Source organism: Macrosteles quadrilineatus, unplaced genomic scaffold (genome assembly GCF_028750875.1).
Source record: "Macrosteles quadrilineatus isolate MER2022 unplaced genomic scaffold, UCM_ALF_1.0 Scaffold_28__1_contigs__length_1566739, whole genome shotgun sequence".
NCBI lineage: Eukaryota > Metazoa > Arthropoda > Insecta > Hemiptera > Cicadellidae > Macrosteles > Macrosteles quadrilineatus.
This window is the reverse complement of record NW_026542621.1, coordinates 897,031-919,651: the sequence shown is the minus strand read 5'-3', so window position 1 is coordinate 919,651 and position 22,621 is coordinate 897,031. Positions and strand designations below refer to the sequence as shown.

General features: G+C 34.7%; 1 protein-coding gene across 3 annotated transcripts in view; it reads right to left on the bottom strand.

The window, feature by feature from the left end:
• The window catches only part of LOC129005624 (transcription initiation factor TFIID subunit 3-like), a 41,359-nt gene extending 20,902 nt beyond the window's left edge, over positions 1-20,457 (bottom strand). For 2 of the 3 annotated variants that reach the window (XR_008491851.1, XM_054434581.1), the window contains exons 1-7: positions 19,874-20,457; positions 17,528-17,770; positions 12,728-12,875; positions 10,715-12,218; positions 10,103-10,279; positions 9,532-9,647; positions 4,650-4,923 (exon numbers count right to left, since the gene is read on the bottom strand). Coding sequence is in view for 1 of the 3 variants with exons in the window: in XM_054434581.1 (XP_054290556.1) it covers positions 4,650-4,923; positions 9,532-9,647; positions 10,103-10,279; positions 10,715-12,218; positions 12,728-12,875; positions 17,528-17,770; positions 19,874-20,039 (2,628 nt within the window). In the remaining 2 variants the exon portion in view is untranslated. The remainder of the gene's footprint in view (positions 1-4,649; positions 4,924-9,531; positions 9,648-10,102; positions 10,280-10,714; positions 12,219-12,727; positions 12,876-17,527; positions 17,771-19,873) is intronic. The other variant, XR_008491852.1, reaches the window with a different exon arrangement.
• Positions 20,458-22,621: the final 2,164 nt, after the last annotated feature.

The window sequence follows — 22,621 nt, the reverse complement described above, 5'->3', positions numbered from 1 at the left end:
AAATTGGGAAGGGTTGAAATGGTTGACTTACACTATTCAAGGTACTTGGGTCTTCATGGCTCTAGATCGGGTGATTTAGTACTTTACCTGTAATCCTGGATCAGATGTGTGCAGTATGAGACCATGTTACTATTATCTTATCCCACCAAACATAACCTTGATGACAATTCTTAGGCAACTTAGGATCAAAAAACACTGTTTGGCAGTTACATATTACTCTTCCGTGCAATTTTCATATCAAAATGTGTTACGGTGAATAAAAAAAAAAAGATAATGTAAAAGGTACTTTCAAAAAGATCAAATAAAATGGGAGTTTATCGTTTCAGCAATGAGATTTCATCAGTTTTTTTTTTATGAGGAAAAAAATAATTGTCAAACCAACACACGCAAGAACTACAACTTCAGAAATCGTTGCAAATCAACTTGACGATGATACAAATGTTACAATTAATCACGAAGAAAAACAATTTTTTAACAGAAGAAGGAAAGTGAAGAGAGTATACTGTAGCTGGTCTACAATTACAATTACAATAACGGCACATGCAAGAAGCTGAGATTTATTTTCTCAGCTTGTGATTTGAAATCTAACAGTAGATAGATACTAAGAGTGCTACACAGGGCATCCGTTAAGCCATCAAATCCCTTCTACGGATGTGGCCAAAGAACATGTGGACATGAGGTAAGGGTGGGAGGTGAGGACATTAACACTTAAATATACCATATTGGCTGCATGTCTTTTATGTTGACGACATTAAACAGAAACAAGAAAATTATTTTAAATTACAAAATACTAAAGTGTATATTATCGTATATCTACAAGAGAAGGGAGTTTTGCAATACGGACAGTGAGACAAATCCTTTTTTGTTTTCTAAAAGGAACCGCTTAAAATGGGCTACAAACTATGATATCACATGGCTCCAAGTCTTAGGTGGTTGGTGGAATTTGAACTTGACCTCCACTACACCAGCCGATCTAGGAGTGCGCTCCCATTAGGTAAGTGAATAGTCTTTTACCAACTGAGGATTCATCAATTTTTAAGACCTGATTAGGATTTACGTAGGGGTGTACGAGTGCTCGAACCTTTGAGCTTTCCAAGTTCGAGCCGAGCTTTTAATACTAAGTAAAAATATGCTCAATTAGTGTTGTAATTCATAACAAAGCTATCACGATTCTACGTTGTTCATGTATTCATTTTTCCTGGAAGCAAATGTTGTTAAAACACGTAATTCACGTCTCAGACTCAGAGTAAACAATTTGTTTTGGTGAAAAGAAACTCGATCAGGAAACCAGCATCACCTCGCACAGCTTAAAATTACCGTACACTTTCAGTTTATTATCATATCCATATAATTAAAGTCGTATCAACTCCAATTCTTTACAAAAACGAACACAATCATGATTTTCCTGTAAATAGTAGAACCTCGATTATCTTGGGGCAGGATCACCAGAAGTACATGGAAGTTGAATATTAAAGTAGACATATATATATATACAGGGTGTCTACCGGGCACATATTTTACGAATAGGAATAAGGTCACCAAAAACTTCATATCTGGATGTGCAATAAGGTTGGGATACAGTAATATAGTTCTGGTTGGCTTTCGATTAGACAACATCTGCAGATAAAAAGTTAGAAACTATAATTAGTATTCAAACTGTAAATAGTGACGATGCACATCAAAAACTCCTTTTATTTAAGCCGGAAGAGGCTAAGGTCAATGTTTTGTGATTCTAGACGTAAACTCCCGCCGGTCACGTCGTTAAAGCTAGGCCTAGGCATGCGTGTTACGTGTTTTTTAAATGTATGTAAATTATTTGTGAACTTTGACGACCTTCGGAAGAAGTGATTATGTCCTTGGAAAACCTGAAGATGGCTCCGTTATGAGCCGAAACTAGTTGTTTCACAACCACTTGGGATTGTCGACATTACAGGTATTTAAACCACTTTAATTTTGTGATTTGTATCGATCCATGTTTAAATACTGAATCAGACAACTGGTGTAGTTCATTGTTCATGCCAGCCCAAAATTATCTTGCGCTTTAAGTTATTTATTGTATCTAAGTCTTATAAGTAAACGGAATTAGAGAAACGCTCTTGCTTTTTACGAAATTAAATAGTCGTAGACTGAAAAATCCTAGAGCTGTTACCATAGCAAACATCCGCTGAGCTAGAAATTATACAACTGGAGGTATCACTAGCACGGCAACTCTGCTATAAAATCAAGACGCTGTAAATATGTTTTTATATTGATACCAACTAGAAGAATCAACCAGCTCAATCCCACAATCCCCTGTTCAGCCCCTAGTACCAATGTACTTGACCCACCAACTACTGACGATGAGCACTACACCACAGAGAAGTAATATAAATTAATATTTATAATTATAATACTGTATTTATTATAATTTACAATTAATTATTGTAATAGTAATATTTATATTACTTCTCTATTGTTACAATATTTTGTTATTTATATTTTATTTTAGAATTTAGTCACATCTCACGCTTACTGTCGACCGGGTCGGTTTTACAATTTAGTGAGACTTAGTAATAGACCCTATCTCAAGTGTTAAAAATAGAAATTAAACACGAATGAAATGGGCTAGAAAAACCATTGCCTCTTACACTATCAGTCACAACCTTGTCAGTTTTACAAATTTAGTGAGAGTAGCCTACAAGAGAAATTATATCGAGTGTTGAAGATTTAAATAAATACGGATGAAATGAAAGATTGCTTGTTCAGAGTGTTGTCTGTGTTTTAGTTCTACGTTTTCAATTAGCCTTGTAGGTTAGACTATTATGTTAAATCTTTGGAGAGTAAAATTAGGCTTTTTAATTCAGATCAGGCGAGGTTAGAAAAAGCTCGACTCGAAAAAGCTCGGCTCGGCTCGAGGTTGAAAATCACTATTTGAACACCTCTATTTTGAAACATCCGCAATATATCAATCGCCTGAAGTACTCAATAAATTCTTTAAGGAAAAATAAGGTTTTACTAAAAATGGAAGTCAAGTTGAAAAGTAGGACTTATCTACTATAAATATTGCCCTATAAAATTAACTGATTGTATAAAAATAATACATGCAGTTGTAAAAATAATCCCAGCTTATAACGTTTGACCTGCACACAATTCTCGAAATATAGGCATCATTAATATATAAAAAAAATCTAATTTCAAAGTACAACCATCCACACAAAAGACAGACACCAATATGCATTAAGCCTAGGTATAAATTATAAAATAACTGAAATGACGTATTGTCTAAATTCAAACACATAGTTTAGTTAGTCCTAGTTTTGCATCAAAAGTACAAAAAAAATTTCTTTCCAAGCAACTAATACAACTAGGTGTTTCATTACAAATTTTATAATTGTATCAAACAAATTTTACTAATTTATCAAAAAGTTAAAAGTTCAATTAAATATTCTTGAAAATCAAAGTATTCATAAAACGATACTGACAGGAAATTGTTTTTGATCTAAAAAAATACAGCCTTATTAATTCTTCAATAACAAAAATGTTATTTTAAAGTTACAACATTGTTAACCCATTGATATTCTTCTTAAAATAAACTATAGAGCAAAATGAATCTTTTCGTTTAAACTGTTGGTAAAATCTAGAAAATCATTAAAAAGAAACTGGATAGGTTGTTGCTTGTAAATGGGTATTTATGGCAACAAAGGTTTTTTTCTTTCTGTAGGCCTACATGTCTGCCAACTGTGCTCATACACACTGAGATGGCAAACAATTTACTAGAACAAAATAGAAGGATAAAGTTTCCTCTAATAAAAGCAAATATTCTATGCCTTTTAAATTGGTAGCTTAATATTTTATACATTTTAAAATTAAAATTAGCCTACACTACGTTTCTTGGATTCCAAAACAAAATAAAAAGTGTTTTTTATAAATGCAACTAAAATAATTACAACTACTGAGAGAAATTTTTTTAACGACAAAACCTGCTTATTTGTACCACCATTTCGGCTGGTTTTGTTGTTATCAATCCCTGTTTTCTTTACTTCATTGCCGATCATCTGGTATGCATTGTTGCATAGATATCCATGTGGTTTAGTGTTATTGAGAATGTATTGTAAATAAAACTCAACGTGGTGTTTTTGCAAGCTCAAATAGAGTATGTATTACTGGTCTACATTTTTTTTGTTTTCTACAGATCTGATTACCTTGAATTTTGTGCAATTTCATGAATAGTTGATTTCTTAGGTACTGGAATAACTAGTAAGCATATTTCAAACATATTTTGGCATAAAACCAATGATTTACCTTTGATGTTAATATTATAGTATAGAAGTATACATTCTTTGAGATTGTGAAAACCCCATGTTGAGTCTTATTCACAATAAATTCCCAGGCAATAACACTTAAACTCATAGATAAAATGGCAACGATGCATATTAGCTGACTAGCAATGAAGTAAAGAAAATACCATCTATGAGCTTGTTTTGCCATTTAAAAAGTCTTGCGGTACTTGTAATTTAGGTTGCATTAATTTTTGTTAACCTCTGTACATAATGTAGTTTCCCCATTACAAGTAATTTTAAAGTTTCCATGTTTTGTCATCTTTTGATTATCAACAGGTCAACAAATGTGTAAAAGTTTCGGATTCGTAGGCAACGTGCTCGACTACTTACAAAGTAGAAAGCGACAGGCTCCTTTTTCTCAGGTTCGCCCGAGGTCACTTTCTTAGGGACTTCTTTAGTTTTGAGTGGGGGCTTCTTGAGGGAAGGGTGAGGGAATGTGTGGGAAGGTTCAGCCACTGGTTGGACAGACAGAGCAAGAGAGGTGGGAAGTGTCGGCTTACTGTTGGCAGGACTGGGCCTAGTGACTAGTGCTGAGATGCGTGCAAGCTCAGGGCTCGGTGAGCGCTTCTCTTCAACCTTCGGCTCCACGACTGGTTTGATCACACTGTCAACGTCAAGCACAACTATTAGCACATAGTAAAACCATTGATTATACAATAGTATAGAATATAATTATGTTCAGTCAAAAATTTAAGTAGGCCTAATTGGTTTTTTCATGAAAAATATACAGGGTGTACCGTAAGTAAGCACAACGAATTTAAGAATAGTTAAATTGGTCAAAATAATAGGCCAATCAAGAATAAAATCTTTTTCTATAAACGCATCAAAAGTGAGATATCCGCCATTTCGTTTTTGCGAATTTCCCTAAAGGAAATCAGTAGTTAGTATCGTAAGTGGCACGGTAAGACCTAAGCCCGGGACCGATTTACTTTTTCATAATGATGTCCCCAGAGGCCAAAAACACTGTTCGTTCAGATTTATATATATACTTCTGTGAACACTTGAGTAATTTTTCTCCAATTTTGATCAAATTTGGTTAAAACAAGGCAGGATAACTTGAAGGAGTTCGCGAACCAGCATGATCAGACCATGGGAACAGTGTTTACGGGGGGTTTTATGGTGTAAAGAAATGGGTTTCTCATTTCTGGCCCTCAAAACACAGAATTTCCCAATTTCCCTCAAGACCTTTTTAAAAAAGCTTAAAAAACAAATAATTTTGTAGCAAACTATTTTTGTATGGTTATTGGTAACGGAGAAAAAAAATAGTAAATTTAAAATTCCCGTGTTATTCTTATGGAGAATATTGTAAAATGTTGTAGTTTGCTTATTTATGGATATATTTTGATCAAACTTGGCAAATTTATTTATTTTATACTAAGGTATTAATATTTTACTAAAAAATACACTTTTTTAGTTACCTTGTAACAGCAAACCTAGGTACTTCTTAAACCTAATGTTATTTAAATACATTTAATTGAAAATCAATTCAGACAAATGGAAATTCACTTAGTCGGCAGGTTTGCTGCGGCAGGGGTATTTTTATACATTTAGATAAGATATATTTATGAAATTTACTATACAATTTTTTACAGCCAAAAACTATTAGAGCAAAAAAAAATAATAAAAAAAATTGTTTATTTCAAAATTGTGGCCATTTTAAATAGATTAAATTACTAACAAATGGCTCATTCATGAAAAGATTCTAAGAACAAGAACACTTTTATTTTGCCCTTTAAATGGTATATTAAACATCAGGTTCAAACAAATCGATTGACGACGATTTCGATTTGTACAGGCCAGGCAAAAAAGGCCTAGCAGTCATGATTCACCTTATTTTGTGCCTAAAAATTTTTTTCATGATAAGAGAATGATCTCGTCTCAGGAGGTGGTCGCTACATAGTCTTTATCACCTTCCATACTGTTTTGTTAATGTATTTTCCTGAATACCTGACTGTCTAGTACGTAAATAGACAGTTAAGAATAAGAAGTTGACCCCTCATGATTGACAGATAAAGAAACATTCCAGGGACAAAATACAATAAATGTCAGATAATCAGACCTTTACTGTGTAACTCAGCACAGGATAAAACACCGGACAAATGAAAACAATGAGAAGGAAAAATTGCAGTAAACTTATTCATGGTGAAATATTATGCAATAGTGCTATTGAATTAGAATCAAAATATAAATAATTGAAGAAAAAACTGAAAAGCTACGAGACATGCCCAGAATTGAAAGGTAAACAGAAAACAGAAGTGCTACGGTCAGTCAGATTATCTAGTCAAATAAATCTGGGTTCAGAAATGGAGAACTGTAAGGTTTGTTTAAGAAATGAGGTATGTACATTAATTTATTACTGCAATAAAAGTAAAATAAAAAGGTAAAAATAAATCATACCAAAACTCTTACTTTAGAGGTAAAATCGCTTAGAAAATGTTACAAATTTAAGACTCTAACACAAAAAGGCAGAGTTAATAGTTGTAATTTGAGGGTATAATGAGGGTTGTCAGTAGGCCTAATTTTAAAATTAACATTTACCTGTACACATAAAACTTCATTTAGTTTTTTAGATCCTCATTTCTCTTTGTTATTTTTGTCAAATTACTACAGCTGTAAGCTGTATTACAACATAAAAAAAAAATGGCCAAAGTCATTACTAATGGCCATGAAATCAGCATTAAAACGTCTAAAACTCAGTATAAAACTTGATTTACTTTTTATAACTAATATAACACAACATATAGACACAAAACTACACTATATAACTAAACAACTAAACAATCAATGCTGCTACTTCAAACAACGACCATATGCTGTAAACGTTTCTAATAGATTCCAAGAAACCAAGATTTTGAAGAACCAGATTTTGAAGTCCATTAGATTACAATTATGCATACCCATTTAAAATTTATTTTTATATTTATTTGCTATAATTTCAGGTAGTTGGCTTATAGTCTGTTTGTAAAAAGTGGTTCAGATTAAAAGTTATCAAAACTTTAATATTAATTTTAAAAACATCTACACATTTAAAAACTAGAACTATTGGTTTCTAATTTGAAATAGACACACTCAAGACAACAATGAGCTTAAAAATGTATAATAGATTCATGCAGTAAAGCTTTGGCTGGAAAATGGGTTCATTATTATAATACCCTGTTTAAGTCGGTCAATAATATGTGTTGGACTTGCGAAATAGGTTAACTAAACAAAGAGTAAATTATTCATAATCAACATTAAATATTTAATCAAGAAATACAATAGTCATAATTATATTTAGGCTTACCCCCTAAATCCGAGAAGCATGAAAAACATTGGGATTATTTTCTACAGAATGAAGCTGTTGAGAATTCGAGACTATGGAGTTTCTTTGTAACAAATGTTCATAAATGGTATGAAACTTGACAGCAAAGACAACCACGAGTTACAGATGAGGTATTTTATGTTCTAAAATAAAGACAAAGACCCTTAAACCCAGTGGATTTGATAGGAATTATAATGTAAAAATTTGTTTTTTAACTCAGCCCACTTTATATTAACAGTTACTTTTACCTATCACAAACCTGAAAAATTTCTTGAATGAAATGAGTAGCCTATATAATATGAGGGTTGCCTAAAAATTGCTTCCTCTATCTGACACATAAGTCTTGTCGTAGTTGCAAATCAAGGAATAATTTATGCTGCTCTCAAGTATGAATTGCACTCGGTTTTGAGATTTCTGTGGTCATTAAGTGTTTAGACATAAAGTATGTGTGTGAGAGAGGGAGTTCCAAAGTTTTTAAATATTTACATGAAGAAGCTGGCCTTGATCGTTTTGATCAGTTTTGTTTGAGGTAGTGACAAAAGTTAGAGGAATTTTGCATGCAGATTGCAGCAGAGAGATCGGAAGTGAACACACTGATATGAACTGTTGTACACCTGTGACTTGAGTGAATGTGTACGGCCTTCTGTGTGCTTGACAACTAGATACTATTCTCCATACAAATACATCAACTTGCGATGTGTTTCAATAGGCTTTCATACTTGGCAGAAGAGTTGATCGTTGATTACTACGAGAATAATATTTGCAAACAGGTTGAAACCGGTTAGAATAGTACTCAATGAAGTAGAGAATCCGTGGGCTGGTATCTGGTTTGAACTAGCTCCTTTGCCTTAGTTTACTGACAGCCCACGTATATTTAATGTTTTAACCCCTACTTTCTAATACCATAAGAGACTAATACGATAGACTAAGCAACACAAGTAGACTCCTCATCCCATTGTAAATTTTGAAGCTAGTTTTTTGTGTCTAGTTCATGTACGTCCACACTGATCACTGGGGTAGACGAAATTTTGTTTCTTTTATTTTAGAGTTATTTTCATGATTTGTGCTTTACTATTTGGTTATATAACTAGGAGACAGTTATTGTTTATGATTATATTGTTTTATTTGGTTAAATGAGGTTTTAAATAACTGAAATAACAATAAACAAATTGTAAACAACACACGACCTCTACAGTTGGATGTATAGAACTAACAATAAAATTGGCTTTAGCTGTTCCATAAGGATGACAAATCTACTAATGGAGTATGTTTTATCTATGCTAATACTGTAGTTTTAAAGGGAAACTATAATAACAGTGACATGAGCAATCCAGTGAAAAGTGCTCGTAAAAAGCTTGTTCAATTGACAAACTAATGGTGTACATCTGGTAGTGAGACAAGAATAAAAACATTAGGCTAAAAATAAAAAAGCATGTGAAGTATAGCTGTGTTTGTTCTACGGTATTACTTGTCTGGAGCTAGGGAAAAGTTATAGGTTTTCAGAATAGATTGACCTGATAGGCTAAAAGAATTCTGCTGAGCAGAAACAAGTTATTATTTCACGTTTTGAATTATTTTCTATACGCACAATAGTTGCAAATTTCAACTAGATAAGAAAATGGACATTAAAGCGATTAAGGTTTTAAGTTACAGCTTCAGTTTGGCATTTTAAGATAGAAATGTGTTATTCTATCAACAGTTTTGCTATTCAATGTCAACTTATAACATTTTCCAAATAATACACAACTTCCGAGATATGTGCTTATAACTACATTGCAAAATGTTAAGGAATGTGTAAATTGAAGACAATCAGAAATATAAAAATGTGAGACTGAAACTCAGTTTTGGTACTTGATTTGCCAATTACAATGTCATTTTGGATTTGATGTTGGTTTGCTACCATTTACTTACATCTTACGATGAGTGGTGCCAGCATCAGAATTGGAAGGCGGAGAAGCAGGTCCAAGTTTCAGCGTCAGCTTTGGAACTGCCGTAGTGGTCTCAACCACCTTCTCCTTCTCTTCACGCTACATATTACATATTTAGATAAAAATCTAGTATCTTTTTATGCTTAAGAATCAGTGTTAGACAGGTACTTCTGGAAAATTCCAATTTTTAGTTCCATTAACACTGTTTTATATTGAAACAATAAATAATCATTAACCAACAGTCAGTAATTAAGACTATTTTTTATTTCTAACAGTAAAAAGTACAAAACTTCCAATACACACACTTCTGTAGATGTGTATAGCTTTTAATGGGGCTAGGTCGGTTATGCTGTTATGTCGAGGTCAGAAATGGAGGGTTTCTACTGTTATTTACACCTGTTACCGTAGCTGGATGCATGCTGAGTGTAGGAATGCTCTGATACTAAGATGGCGGTGATAGCACCGCCCCAAGTGGCGCCAATGCAAAACACCTATTATATTAACTCCACAAAAATTTATATGTTTAGATGCAGACCATAAATTCTTGTACTTACTTCTTTATCCTTCTTCTTTTCTTTCTTTTCTTTTTTCTCCTTAATTTTTTCTTTGTCCTTTATCTTCTTGCCACTTTTAATCTTCTTCTTCTCACCCTTTTCTTTATTTTTCACCTTATCTTTTTTATCCTTCTTCTTCTTAATTTTTTCCTTCTTTTCTTTCTTATGTTCCTTTTTCTAATCAACAAAAGGTCGGGTAATGTTATTATTATCAAATAATGAAAATCCCTAGATAGTAGAGTTGGATCAAAGTTAACCAATTGGCACTGGTCTATTAATTTTGATTAGCAAATTACTAAGACTATTCTTTTCAAATGACATTCTTTAATCTTATCTTCAACTTTGAATGATCGTATGATTCGATATCATAATAGAACACATTTTGAAACACAATATAAGATCAGAGAGTTTAAATATTTCAACAAAAATAAATGTGTTTTTAACACCACAAGAAATATTAATTACAATTATAAATTTAGAAAAATTTGCCTTATGAGGTTTTGTTTTCTGATGAAAATGGAAAGTCAAATAAATGACCAAACAAGACAGTTTTGCTGTTTTGTAAACAAAATAGAAACTTTGGCATGTATCAAACGTCCAGTTTGCACTCACCTTGTCTTTTTCTTTAGGTGTAGAAGTAGTGGATGTGACCGCAGGGGGTGAGTCAGTGGTGTCTGAGGCTGTGATAGTGGACACTGTGACAGGGGAGGAGGGAGAGCTGTGAGGGGCAGGAGATAATGATGACTGCTTCTTAGACTTGACTGGAGGTTCCTTGTCTTCGTGCTTGTTAGCATGAGTTATCAGTGGTGGAGGGAGGGGAAGGTTAGGCATTGCAGGATGGGGAATCAGTCCAGGCTGCTTCCCCAGAGGCATGTTCAACCTGTTAAATATCGATGGGTTGATGGGTGTTGGTATCAAACCCGGTTGTGGAGCGTAGGGGAAGAAGGGGAAGACATGGTTAGTCATAATATCCTCCCTGTTTCGAGGAAGCATGCAAACAGCCGGTTCCTCTCTACTGGATTCCACTTCAGGAGTTTTGGGTTTATCAAGAAAAGAGTAATCCGATTCAGTGCTTTCAGACTTAAACCTTTTGGGACTGGGGCTACGACAGTAACTACTATCCCGTTTGTCTTTATCTCTTTTTCCTTTCTTTTTCTTCTTTGAATCCATGTGTTTTTCTGATTTCTTCTGAGGAGGGATCAGATCGGGGGTACGAGGAGTGGAAGGTGTACCTGGTGGGGACAGATCGTCATCGTATGGGAACAGTTCAGAGTCAGAAGACTCTACATCAACCTCTGGCGAGGGAGCTGGCTGTTCTCGACTTTTCTGAATCACTGCCTCAATAGTTTCACTGATCTGAGCCCATCTCACATCTCTCTGTTTAGTGTCTGTTTCCACTACAGTTGAAGAAGGGGATTCACTATTTTTTGTAGAGTCTACCTCCACCTTATCTTCCTTCACTTTTGAAATCTTCTTAAAAATATTCAACTTTTGTTTATCCGGTTCAGATGACAACTTGCCTTCTATTACACAGACTTCTTTTGATTTTTCACTTGTCGAAGATTTATTGCTCTGTGAATTGGCAGATGTCTTATCACACTTATTTTTATTCTGACCTATCTTAGGAATTTTTGGCAATGATGATATTGCCGCGCTTATTCCTCCCGCACCTTTATGCTTATTAGATTTATTTTTATTGCCAGATGTGCTTGAGACGCTGTTATTTGGTGAATGCATTTTAGGCTTTAGAGCTTTGAGTTTATACATTTCTTTCATACTCACTAACTTTTTGACATTTGTATCATCGTCTTCGGCAGCTTGAGCTGAAGTAGAAAATTCAGGGAGTTTTTGAGACATTTCTTTCTCTGCCATCTTTCTAATTCCTTCTGCTGCTGGTTTATTGGCATATTTCTTCACTTTCTTTTCTCCTTTAACCTCAGGAGGTACGGTGGGATAGGAGAGGGGTTGGGGAGAGCTGGATCTTGAGTCAGAGGACTGAGTTGGTGTTCGAGCCTCAGGCAGTTTCCCTTCGCGGGCCGGGGACAGGAAACCCGAGGTCGTCATCATTACAGAACTGATTTCTCTCAAAGGCCTTCCCTCCTCTTCCAACATCATTCTGAATCATAAAATACAATTAATTATTTAGGAGTACAGCAAATAATAGAGTAATTAGAGGTTATGGTAAATATTGCTAGGAAGCAGTAATGTTTATCCAATTGCAGAACTAATCATATAGCAGGAGGTTTCGCTAAGTCACAGAAGGAAGTAGGTATTTCTATGGCTAACCCCAGGTGTTTTGAATAACAATGAAATACTTATTGCCAAAATTATATAAGATGATTAGTGGTGGAGTTCAGAATTGGTTTGGATCATATCAAACAAAAAGACATGTAAAAGTTATTATGAACATGATTATAGTCATGCTGAATAAGAATCAGTAGATGATATTAAAAGTTTGCCCAGAAAATTCTGAATATACAAAAATCTAATACACTACAATAAAATATCACATAGTAATGTCAAATAGATATTTCTAAATTTACAACTTCACATTTATATTTCTTTATTTTTAGATTTAGTTAATAAGAATATTTAATATAAAGCATAGTAAATAGATTAACAGACCTGGCTCTCTTAAGCAGATTATTCTCAATAGATACAGGATCACCTGGTCTCTTAAAAATACTGTTTTTGGGACTTGACAACGGAGAAGTCCCAGATTCCGCACCTGATATATCCACAGACAAGGGCAACTGTTTTAGGTATTCTTCCTCTGAAATAAAATAAACCCAAAAGTTGGTATAAAAGCAGTATAAAATTATATACAGTAGAAACTTTTAAATATGTTTGGTGTCAGAAAAATGTCATAGATAAAACTCTAACAAGTGGGATAACAGAGAGGAAAAAAATAGGCCTTACCAGAGGAACAAAAATTAAGGGCTGGAAAGAAAATAGTTCAATGAAATTTTGTTTATGTCACAACACACTTTATATAAGAATGACATATACCCACACACATACATACATACAACACACACACACATATATACACACATATACATATGAACTTCTATAATGAAAACATGGGAGCTTAGTCATGTTCAAAATAGTGGTTCATGGGATGGCATTACGTCGAAAATTGCACAACTGCTAGCAGAAACTTTTTCCAGGTAGACTAGGTTGGATATGAAAAGATGGTACTCTTGAGATATATATAGGGGGCTCATCAGTAGTTTTTGTGCTAAGAAACCTTATATTAAATTTTGTAATGAGGCTTAGAGAATGAATTTCTGGCTACTTTAGGACAGTTAGACCCGCTAATCCAGCATATTAAATTAAATGACTTTGGTCTTAGGAGATATTTAAATAAGTTTTCTGAGCACACTCGATTACATTTGGCACCTTTTTGTAACTTAGGGTAGGGTAGGTACATTAGGCAGAGTATTGGCTAAGTAGGTAGCTGAGATTGAACGTATAAGAAAAAAATACGCAAAACAAGATCTAATATCCATTAGTAGCATTCTTAACCCTCAATTTCAGGGGTTTCCCACCAAGGGGTGCCACAAATAGATTTTTTCCGGCCTGCAGAGTTAAGCCTAGTTAAGGCTTAATAATGTAAATAAATAAAAAGAAATCTTTTCAATAGCAAACACCGATGATTGTCTCCCTTGATCTGGCAATCCCGGGGATACCGTGATCGTCTCCTGCGATCCTGGTAACACTCGTAACCATATTATAAGGTCTCGGCGATACAATGATCGTCTTCCACGATCACGGCAACACTCGATAGCATATCTTGCGGCACAGTACTTTTTTATTCAATTAGTCTTTTGTTTCCCTTGTTCTTCTGTAAATAAACTATACCATGACACAGAATTCAATACGGTACAGTCCCGCTAACTCGGCACTCGATAATCCGGCAGTCTGGATAACTCAACCATCACCTGGCTCAGAAAATTAGTGATTTTTTGAGTCCGGTCCGTTAAACATTGATGCAAGCCAGCTCAAATCAAATCATTCGCAACTCGTACCAAGGATTTGTTGAGCTATATCTATCTGATGGCTTTATACTGACTTGTAATATAAATATAAATAAAAAAGGTACCTAGTTAAAAATCTTAAAAATTTGATTGTTCTTATTTTTAACCCTAGTTCCCGATAACCCGGCATTTCACAAACTCGGCACCCTTCCAGTCCACATTACGCAGAGTTTGCGGGACTCTACTGTAATATACCAAACCAATCATATTTGATTCATATAACGGCTACTGATTTATATAACGCCAACCAAGCATGTCCCATCCAGAGCAGGAGAACCGAGGTTTGTCAACAATCTCGTTAATGAATGAACAAAGAATTTGTTAAATTCATCAGGGCTTGTATTAGATTTCGGTTTAGCAGAATTTCTATTAACAAAGAATTTGTTAAATTCATCAGGGCTTGCATTAGATTTCGGTTTAGCAGAATTTCTATGTTGATTAATTAGTGCCCAAACAGTTTTCTGAGGGTGTTATTAAAACCCTTAGCCTACTGTTCTATAGGCTAACTAAAAAGTTATAGAAACGTAGGTTTTATTTGCGGTTGGTAGCACTGCTTTAACCATGTTCTTTTTCAGAACTAATTTCTTCGTCAGTTTGATGCAAGGTTTTTGATTCTCCTTCACTTTTTTGCAACAGCATGCAAAGTTTCTGGTTTTTGCTGACTTCATTACTATTTAACCTCACGTTTTATATTTTTTTACTAAAGAAATATGAGAGATAGAAGAAATAGATAGTGGTATTAATTATTTTATAATCATTTCCAAATCAACTATAAAAACAGATCGCTGAGATGAGTCTCTTCTACGATAGTATAAAATCAAGACAAATATTTTCGGGTCGCAATAGGTCCTATGCTCAAAATAAATGTATACAGGACCTAAAAAAATTGATACCACACACAATTAGTCGGTAATAGACACAATTTATTATATTTAATTTTGAATTAAAGCTAATATTTAACAAATATGAATGTAAATTCAAAAGGTAAAATATATTCTTATAATATATTGATGGTATGTAAAGCATTTTTTTATCATACTGCACAAAAAACCGATGATAGGCTACTGACTATCTAAATGTCCGTAAATCACTTTTCCTGTTTTAAAAATTGACAAAATAAAATATGAGCTATGACTTGTTTTGGATTTTTTTTATATCTCAATAGGATTATCATTGTACTTTTCAGAGTCTAGAAACAGCACACACCCTCTAATTTAAGGTCAAATTAACAATGATTAAAAGCTTATTTCTACCTATATACAATCTGTTGTTCCAAACACAATTGAATACTCAGCAAAATTAGGAATTACTTTTTTATAATACAGGACCTTTCATAAGTCATCAAGAGGTTATGTCCCAAGTAATTCTGGAGTCGTCTAATCAATGGCCACTGGTTTTAACACGTATGTAGGTGGCAGTCTTAATAAAAAAGTTGACATGTAGGCCTAAAGTCACAAACGCAAAAAGTCAAAATTAATTGTTGGACAACATATTTATGTTTTTTTTTTTTTTTTATATTTTGTTTGTGTCCAGGATATGTCTTGAAGTGTTTTTAAGACTTATGACGGCCTCCAACAAGTAAAGAATTTTACGTTATAAATTTATGAGTTTATTGATAAGTGTGGCTATGCATTTTCTTGTTTTTTGTTTGATTTTTTTTATCTGTATGTGTTATTTTAAGAGTATGACAACCCTCTACAGTACGAGAAAAGAATTTTACGTTTTGCCACTTGAAAATCACTCTCAAAACCCTCATTATGACTCCAGGATTACTTGGACATTAAGGCCTCTGGTTTATATAGTACACTCTGGATTGTCCAAGCCCTCAGGTTGTCCAGGTCTCAGGTTATACGAATTTGTTTTAGGCATAAATATATATTTATTTATTTCTGGCCAGAAAACAATAATAACCGGTACATTATTTATTAACGCATGTTTCTATTACAATAAAAGTAAAAATATCAATTAGCCTAATTTGTGATTGGTTTAAATTAATAGGTACTAAAATAATCATTACAAGTAGGCCTATTGGTACTTTCCTGTTAAAGGGAACATTCATTATTATCGATGATTTCTTTTTGAAATCGATATTTTATTTTTTTATTCGATATATTGATATTAACAAATTGAAACTTATCAGCTGACAACTACGATAAATAAATATTGTTCAGTATCAAGAAACAATAAAAAAATATATTATCTATTGAAATGAAACTGTTCTAAAATAACCTAACTAACCAAACTTGCTGTAAAAATTCAAAATTCTGTTGATAGAATATTCCCCATACACATTTTCTTTTATCAAACAGAATTTTGAAACGGCAACTTAGCCTACAGTAAATTTGGTTAATTATGTTAGGTTAGTTTAGAATAGTTTAATTTCTTAATCCAATATATAGGCTATTATCTTTGCCTAAACAAGATCAGTTCTTAATCCTATTCTCTAATTCGAGCTATAACTCAATAACTCGGTTATTGAACCAAGTATATCTTAGACATATTTGCTATGTCTGTTTGTCTGTAATTTAAATGTGTTTTAAGATATTAAAACAGATGGAATATGCATCGTAAAGGAAAACAAAAATATTGATATATCGAAAAGAAATCATCGAATAATGAATGTTCCCCTTAACAGGATAGTACCGGCCTATTATTTTAACATACGAATGGTCCTCAATAACCTAGACAATTAAAATCACACAGTACTAGGTTGGCTGCAAACCGTTGACAAGCTGAACGAGGCATCTGCAGAACATAAACAATAGCAGTGGCATTTCCGTTAAAGCATTATCAGGTTGTACCACATTTTGCCAGTCTTTGTCATTGGGATGTTTTGATGTTGATTAGATAGTGTCAAGTAAAGTATAAGTTAGCTCAGGTCAAACTCAAATAATAAAGTAATTTTATACTTTTTATAGTAGAAAGTTCCATTTTACCATATTTTTTTAAATACTATAGTGTGTTGGTTTTTAGCACAATTTTAACTATAGGGCCTACAGTATTTACAGTTTTTCAATATGATTTGAGAAGTGTTGAGCACATTTATGTTCAATTGCTTTCTTTAAGAACACCACCTTATTAAGTTTGCATTAAAATTCAATTCAGTATATTTTTATTCACTACATATTGTAAAAACACATAGCCTAAAGTATTTGACTTCCTATTGTGGTAACGTAACCACTAACCCAAAATCTAAGCAACCCATGTTATCTGAGATTCTCAGTTGGCCCCAATTGAGGTAGTCTCAGTATCAACAACTTCAGTTAATTAAGAGTGTACTGTAATTAATTCTGAAGTTATCCAGCCTATACATGGAATTAAGATAATTTAAATTGCATACATAATTTAAATACGATTTGAAAGTGAGGGAGTAAGAGTTTGATACCTTCCAACTGTGGATGCATTGCAGGCAAATGTTCATGGATATGAACCGGTCGAGTGACGACCTCTCGAGAACCTGGTTTGAGAAGGTTGAGATGAGATTCCCGTTCCAAGGGGAACTTGGGCACACTGACGGCACATGGTACTGATGCCACATACTCCACATACTCTTCTAGTTCAGATATGTTTATACCCAAGTCCTTGAATGCCAAAGTCACGTCAGTTACAGTCGGAGATGTGTGTCCAACTGAAACACAAGTAAATTACATATTAGATGACACTATTGATATCAGATTGGAAAAAACAGAATACATTCATATTTTATTGGGGAACGAGCTGGTCTAGTGGTAGAGCGTGGAAGTTCGGTACCAGAGGTCCCAGGTCCAATTCCGTCAATCACTAATGGATTTGATGAAAGTGATTAGACTGCGGCCCTATAGGCCTAGCCTGAAGCAACGTGAAAAACTATTCCAGACTAGAGCCTAGCATTTTAAAATGTGAAGGTCGGACAGAAAAATTAATATTTTATTAAAAACCGTACTCTAATAAAAGAAACTGTAAAGTGTGTAGGACTAAATATATTTCCACAGCCTCGATTAGTATCTTTAGCTCATTCGTTTCAGTATTTCTGGGGTGACTCGTGCAAACACCGCCCCTACTCTCTACTGGGTGTCGCCGCGTCCTAAGGCTGTGGCAGTGGTTAGGAAGGGAGAGTGAGGCTTCATTCTCTCCTCCCATTGTTGCCTTACTACTCACGTAAAAATATTTGCTGATGAGTCGTGTTTATAACAGTTTAATACGTACTGAAATATTGTGTAAAGACTTATCGGCCTCCCTGTACATCTAGGTTATTTATCATGTTCTGTTGACCCTCTTTGAGCAATTTATTCTTGACAATTTATTAATTATTGATGACAATGGATATGACCAGTCTTTACACCTCTGATAAGGTTTTATTGCCTGCTAAAAGGAACTTGTGTTAAACCATATATATTCATGTAGGCCTATTCTCAGCAGCCTAGAAAGTAATACCCTTGCATGAAATAACGTAGATTACTCCCTAGCTAATTAATGGGTAGGTAGTTTTACTGCTATTATTGCTTACATTGAAATCCTACGAACTTTGCTTAATGTGGACTGGAAGGGTGCCCTTTCTGACGAAAATACTAAACTGAAATTTATCGAAGGATATCCTGGTTATGATGCTGACTGATAAGCTAGGCTATCGGGCAGTAGTACTCCACTTGTCAATGTATGTAGCCTACAAGACTCATAAGTCTTAATCTTAGCGTCTGCAAGTAGCAGAGGGTCCGAAAAACAATGATAGTGCTCTGTGTAACTAACTTAATAAATCTTACCGTACTGAGTTTTATGGGCCTTTTTCACTAACAGAGTCAAACATTAGCATAGGATTAGGTGCTATCGCACATTTTCGTAAGTGTAGGAACAATCACCTTCATCTGAGAACTGACTAACATCATATATGTTCTCGACCACGGGAGACATACTTATTTGAATTATATTTTGGCCTAATTTTTAAAACCCATTCAGCCTTTGATGAGTTATAACTCAGATGGCAGATGGCTCAGATAAACATGGATTGCGTATCAATATGTCATCGGCAGAGTGAGAACAACGTTCCCTCCCACCCCACCACACCAATAAGTTAGGCTTAATTAACTTAGTTATTTGCAAACTTAGGAGGTACGGTAATTGGACAATTGTTTATAACAATTTAAGTTACAAAGCATGTTGTTTCCACTACATGTTAATAGCACGACCATCTCTCATAAGAACTGTACGGCGTGGTGAATGTGGAATGGAGTATAGAAGAAATAAATTATCAATAGTCTAATGATAACGTCCCCTCAAGACAGACCACACACAATTAGGCTATACTTGTCATTGCCAGTGATATCCAGCTAGGTCTAAGGTACCTTTGTTTGCAGTCTTAGATTTAATGTACCTTAGGCCTATGCCTGATTTGTTGTCTACTGGAACTAACTACCTACTTTTGCCATTAGGCCTAACTTATTTGTAACAGGATCCGACCACTAAGAATCTGACACAATAAACTGTAGGCCTACCTACTCTCGTCAATTTCATGCAAAGATGCAAGGGGGGTATGAGGGGGGGGGGTTTAGAATACCGTACATAGACCAGCAGGCCCTTTTAGGGAGGGTCTATGGAATCTCTCGGAATGCTTTATACCTTATTCTCTGCAGGATACCTTAAATTCTTTTGAAAGAATAACTCCCAGGCAACTAGCCTATAGTTTAAAATCTCAATAACTTACTTGTCCTATTAGTAATAGGTTTTCCTATTTAAAGTAGGCTTAGGAAGTACTTACACTGCTCGCCATACCGATGAGCACTTGTGCCTAGTTCATGAATAAATCTTCTTAGCACATCAGTTAACACATCTAGTGGAGTAGTGCATATTGTATGCCATCCAATAGTTTGACATATCTGAGCCACTACCACTTTCAAAATATCTCTACTATAAGTATTTGCCATTGCAGGGGTAAATGAAGAAATAAAACATTGGTTCACACAATAAAATATCAAACCACACCAAGTTTAACCCTTTGAATAACATAACTTTGGATTATGAGACCTTAAAAGCAATCAATTAATAAAGAAGGTGAAGCCAACATTTTGAATCTTTTAAGTTAGGGCCCAAAAGTTGAAGTAGGCCCCCTACCCTATACCGATGATGTGAGTTACACAAAATACAAGTGATGTACCAAACCAACACAATAAAATTCCTTAGCGACAGTTTATCGAGGTCCAAGCCCACCCAAGTAAAAGTTAGTTATAGAAATTGGTATTCGGCAATGGATAATAATAAAGAAACCGAGTTAAAACTAAAACTGAAAAGACGACTAAGAATGACACAAATACATTGATCCTCCTCCCTCTTCCCACACTCACTGTGTCGGTGTCCAAGTCCGTCCGTCCCCCTAGTCTAGTCTAGTCCTAGTCTAGTCCAAGTCCAACCAAAACCAAATCCACTCCCCCTGTCCGTCCGCTCCGACTCCGACTCCACTCCACTGTCCCTTCCCCACCACCACACTGAGCTATAATTCTAACTGGAGGTAGCACTGAATGTCAACGATGCGTGTCGCCAGCCGCCATGTTTGCGTGAGGTGTGAGTTATAAATAAGCCATTTTATTGGATGAAAAAACTCACTGCTATGCAAACCTAGTTATAGAAGCCATGTTATTGGATGAAAAAACCTGCTGCTATACCAACCTAACAAAATCAGCGACACGCTTTTGACAGACTTCTGCCATGGCAGTGCTACCTCCAGTTATAATTTTAGCTCAGTGCACCACCACACACGGACGTGCACGGACCCACGGACCCTTCCTTCACTTCATTGTAGTGTAGTGAGTGAGTGTAGTGTAAGTACTGTAAGTAGGCTACGATTATACTAGGACGCTGGCGTCCGAGAGGCTATCCCACTTCGAGGCGGAAATGACGAAAATGATTTGTGTTGGGATGCTAGCCTCCTCTCGGGGCTTATCTCTAGAAAATTTTGAACGGGTTTGCTTCACACTAAACACGGGCTGCACTTGAATGAGAGGGGTAAACTTTGTCTTGCCATATTGTTATGTCAATCAATTCATAGCGACGGTACTCGTAAAACTAACCATACCACTGTAAACCTCCCTCATTTAGTGTCTCGTGTTTTTCCCGACTCCAAGTTTTAGAAAAAAAAAAAATACTTTACCTGTAGAAACTCATTATAGTTTTAAAAAGAAAGGGGATAGGAAAAGTCAGGATTTTTACAATGAACATTTTTTAGGGAAAGGACCAGGAACAGCTCCTAATACCGTGGGCGGCTCCCGGGGCCTGCCGCGGTCGGGCTCTCTCGAGTCGTCTCAAACTGATATGAGAAGGTGTTGTACCTAGGACCTATTTTACCTTTTTATTTTTTATTTTGATATGACACATTAAAACACCATAAATGTTAGTGAAAAGTAATCATTGTTCTTTAACACAATACACACCTATATTTTATTTAACCCTTTATTTTCACAAAAAAAAAGTTATTCAATTTTTTAAAAATTTTGACATTAGGACCAAGGTACAATACCTATGTTGTACCTTGAACCTATATATGTTGTATCTTGGACCACTGATTTTTAAGTAGAGGAAATAAATGTAGAAACGCATTTAAATGTTATCAAATTAATAATTAGTTTTTATTTTATAAACTATAACAAAACTGGCCCTTACAATACATATTTTAATCATATTTTGTAAGAAATTCACTTAAGTACAATTATAGCTAGTTAAGGCCTACCCTCGTCTAACTGTCTTGGGGGCTCTGTCCTGTTCGTTTATAGCAAATTAAATTACAGATGCCTATAATAAACCTTTTTGACAGAATTATTAAAGTCTGCTTTTAGTAGCCTAAGCTACTATGGTCCAAGGTACAACCTATGAGCTAGGTCCAAGGTACAACACCTGGGCATTTTGTAAAAACTTGGTTCTAAACTATTCTAGGTTAGGATTAACATGGTGTGAATCATATGAAACTGTAGCCGAGTTGTTGGTCCATAGCATCAAATTGCCAGCTGAGATAAACAATCATTAAATCCAACATAACAAAAGAAAATTAAAAGTTGAATATACTTACTTCTTCCTTGTAAAAACTTGTTTTAGTTTTCTTTTCAAAAGGGCACATTCAATTCCAACTTGAACACATTAGGATAGACCTCTGGTGGCTAAAGCATAAACTAAGGGTACAAGTTCTATCTTTACTCAACAGATAGTGCCAGAATGAGCATAGGTCCAAGGTACAACACCTTCCCCTACACCAAAACATACGTGGGCTACCTTCTAAAATAGAGGCATTTGAAATTTTCATTTTCTTGGCACACGAAAGTCCTGATATTGTCTGTGTGACCAAACATAATCTAAGGGATTATGAGCTCGAAAGCTGTAAGCTGAAAGGCTATACGAAAGTTAAGTGCGTTTTGCCACCAACATATGAATAATGGAGGTGTACGCATACTTGGAAAGGACGAAATTGAAATCAAAAGCATCGATGCAATGGAATTTTGCGAAAAAGGGGAGTGTGAAATTA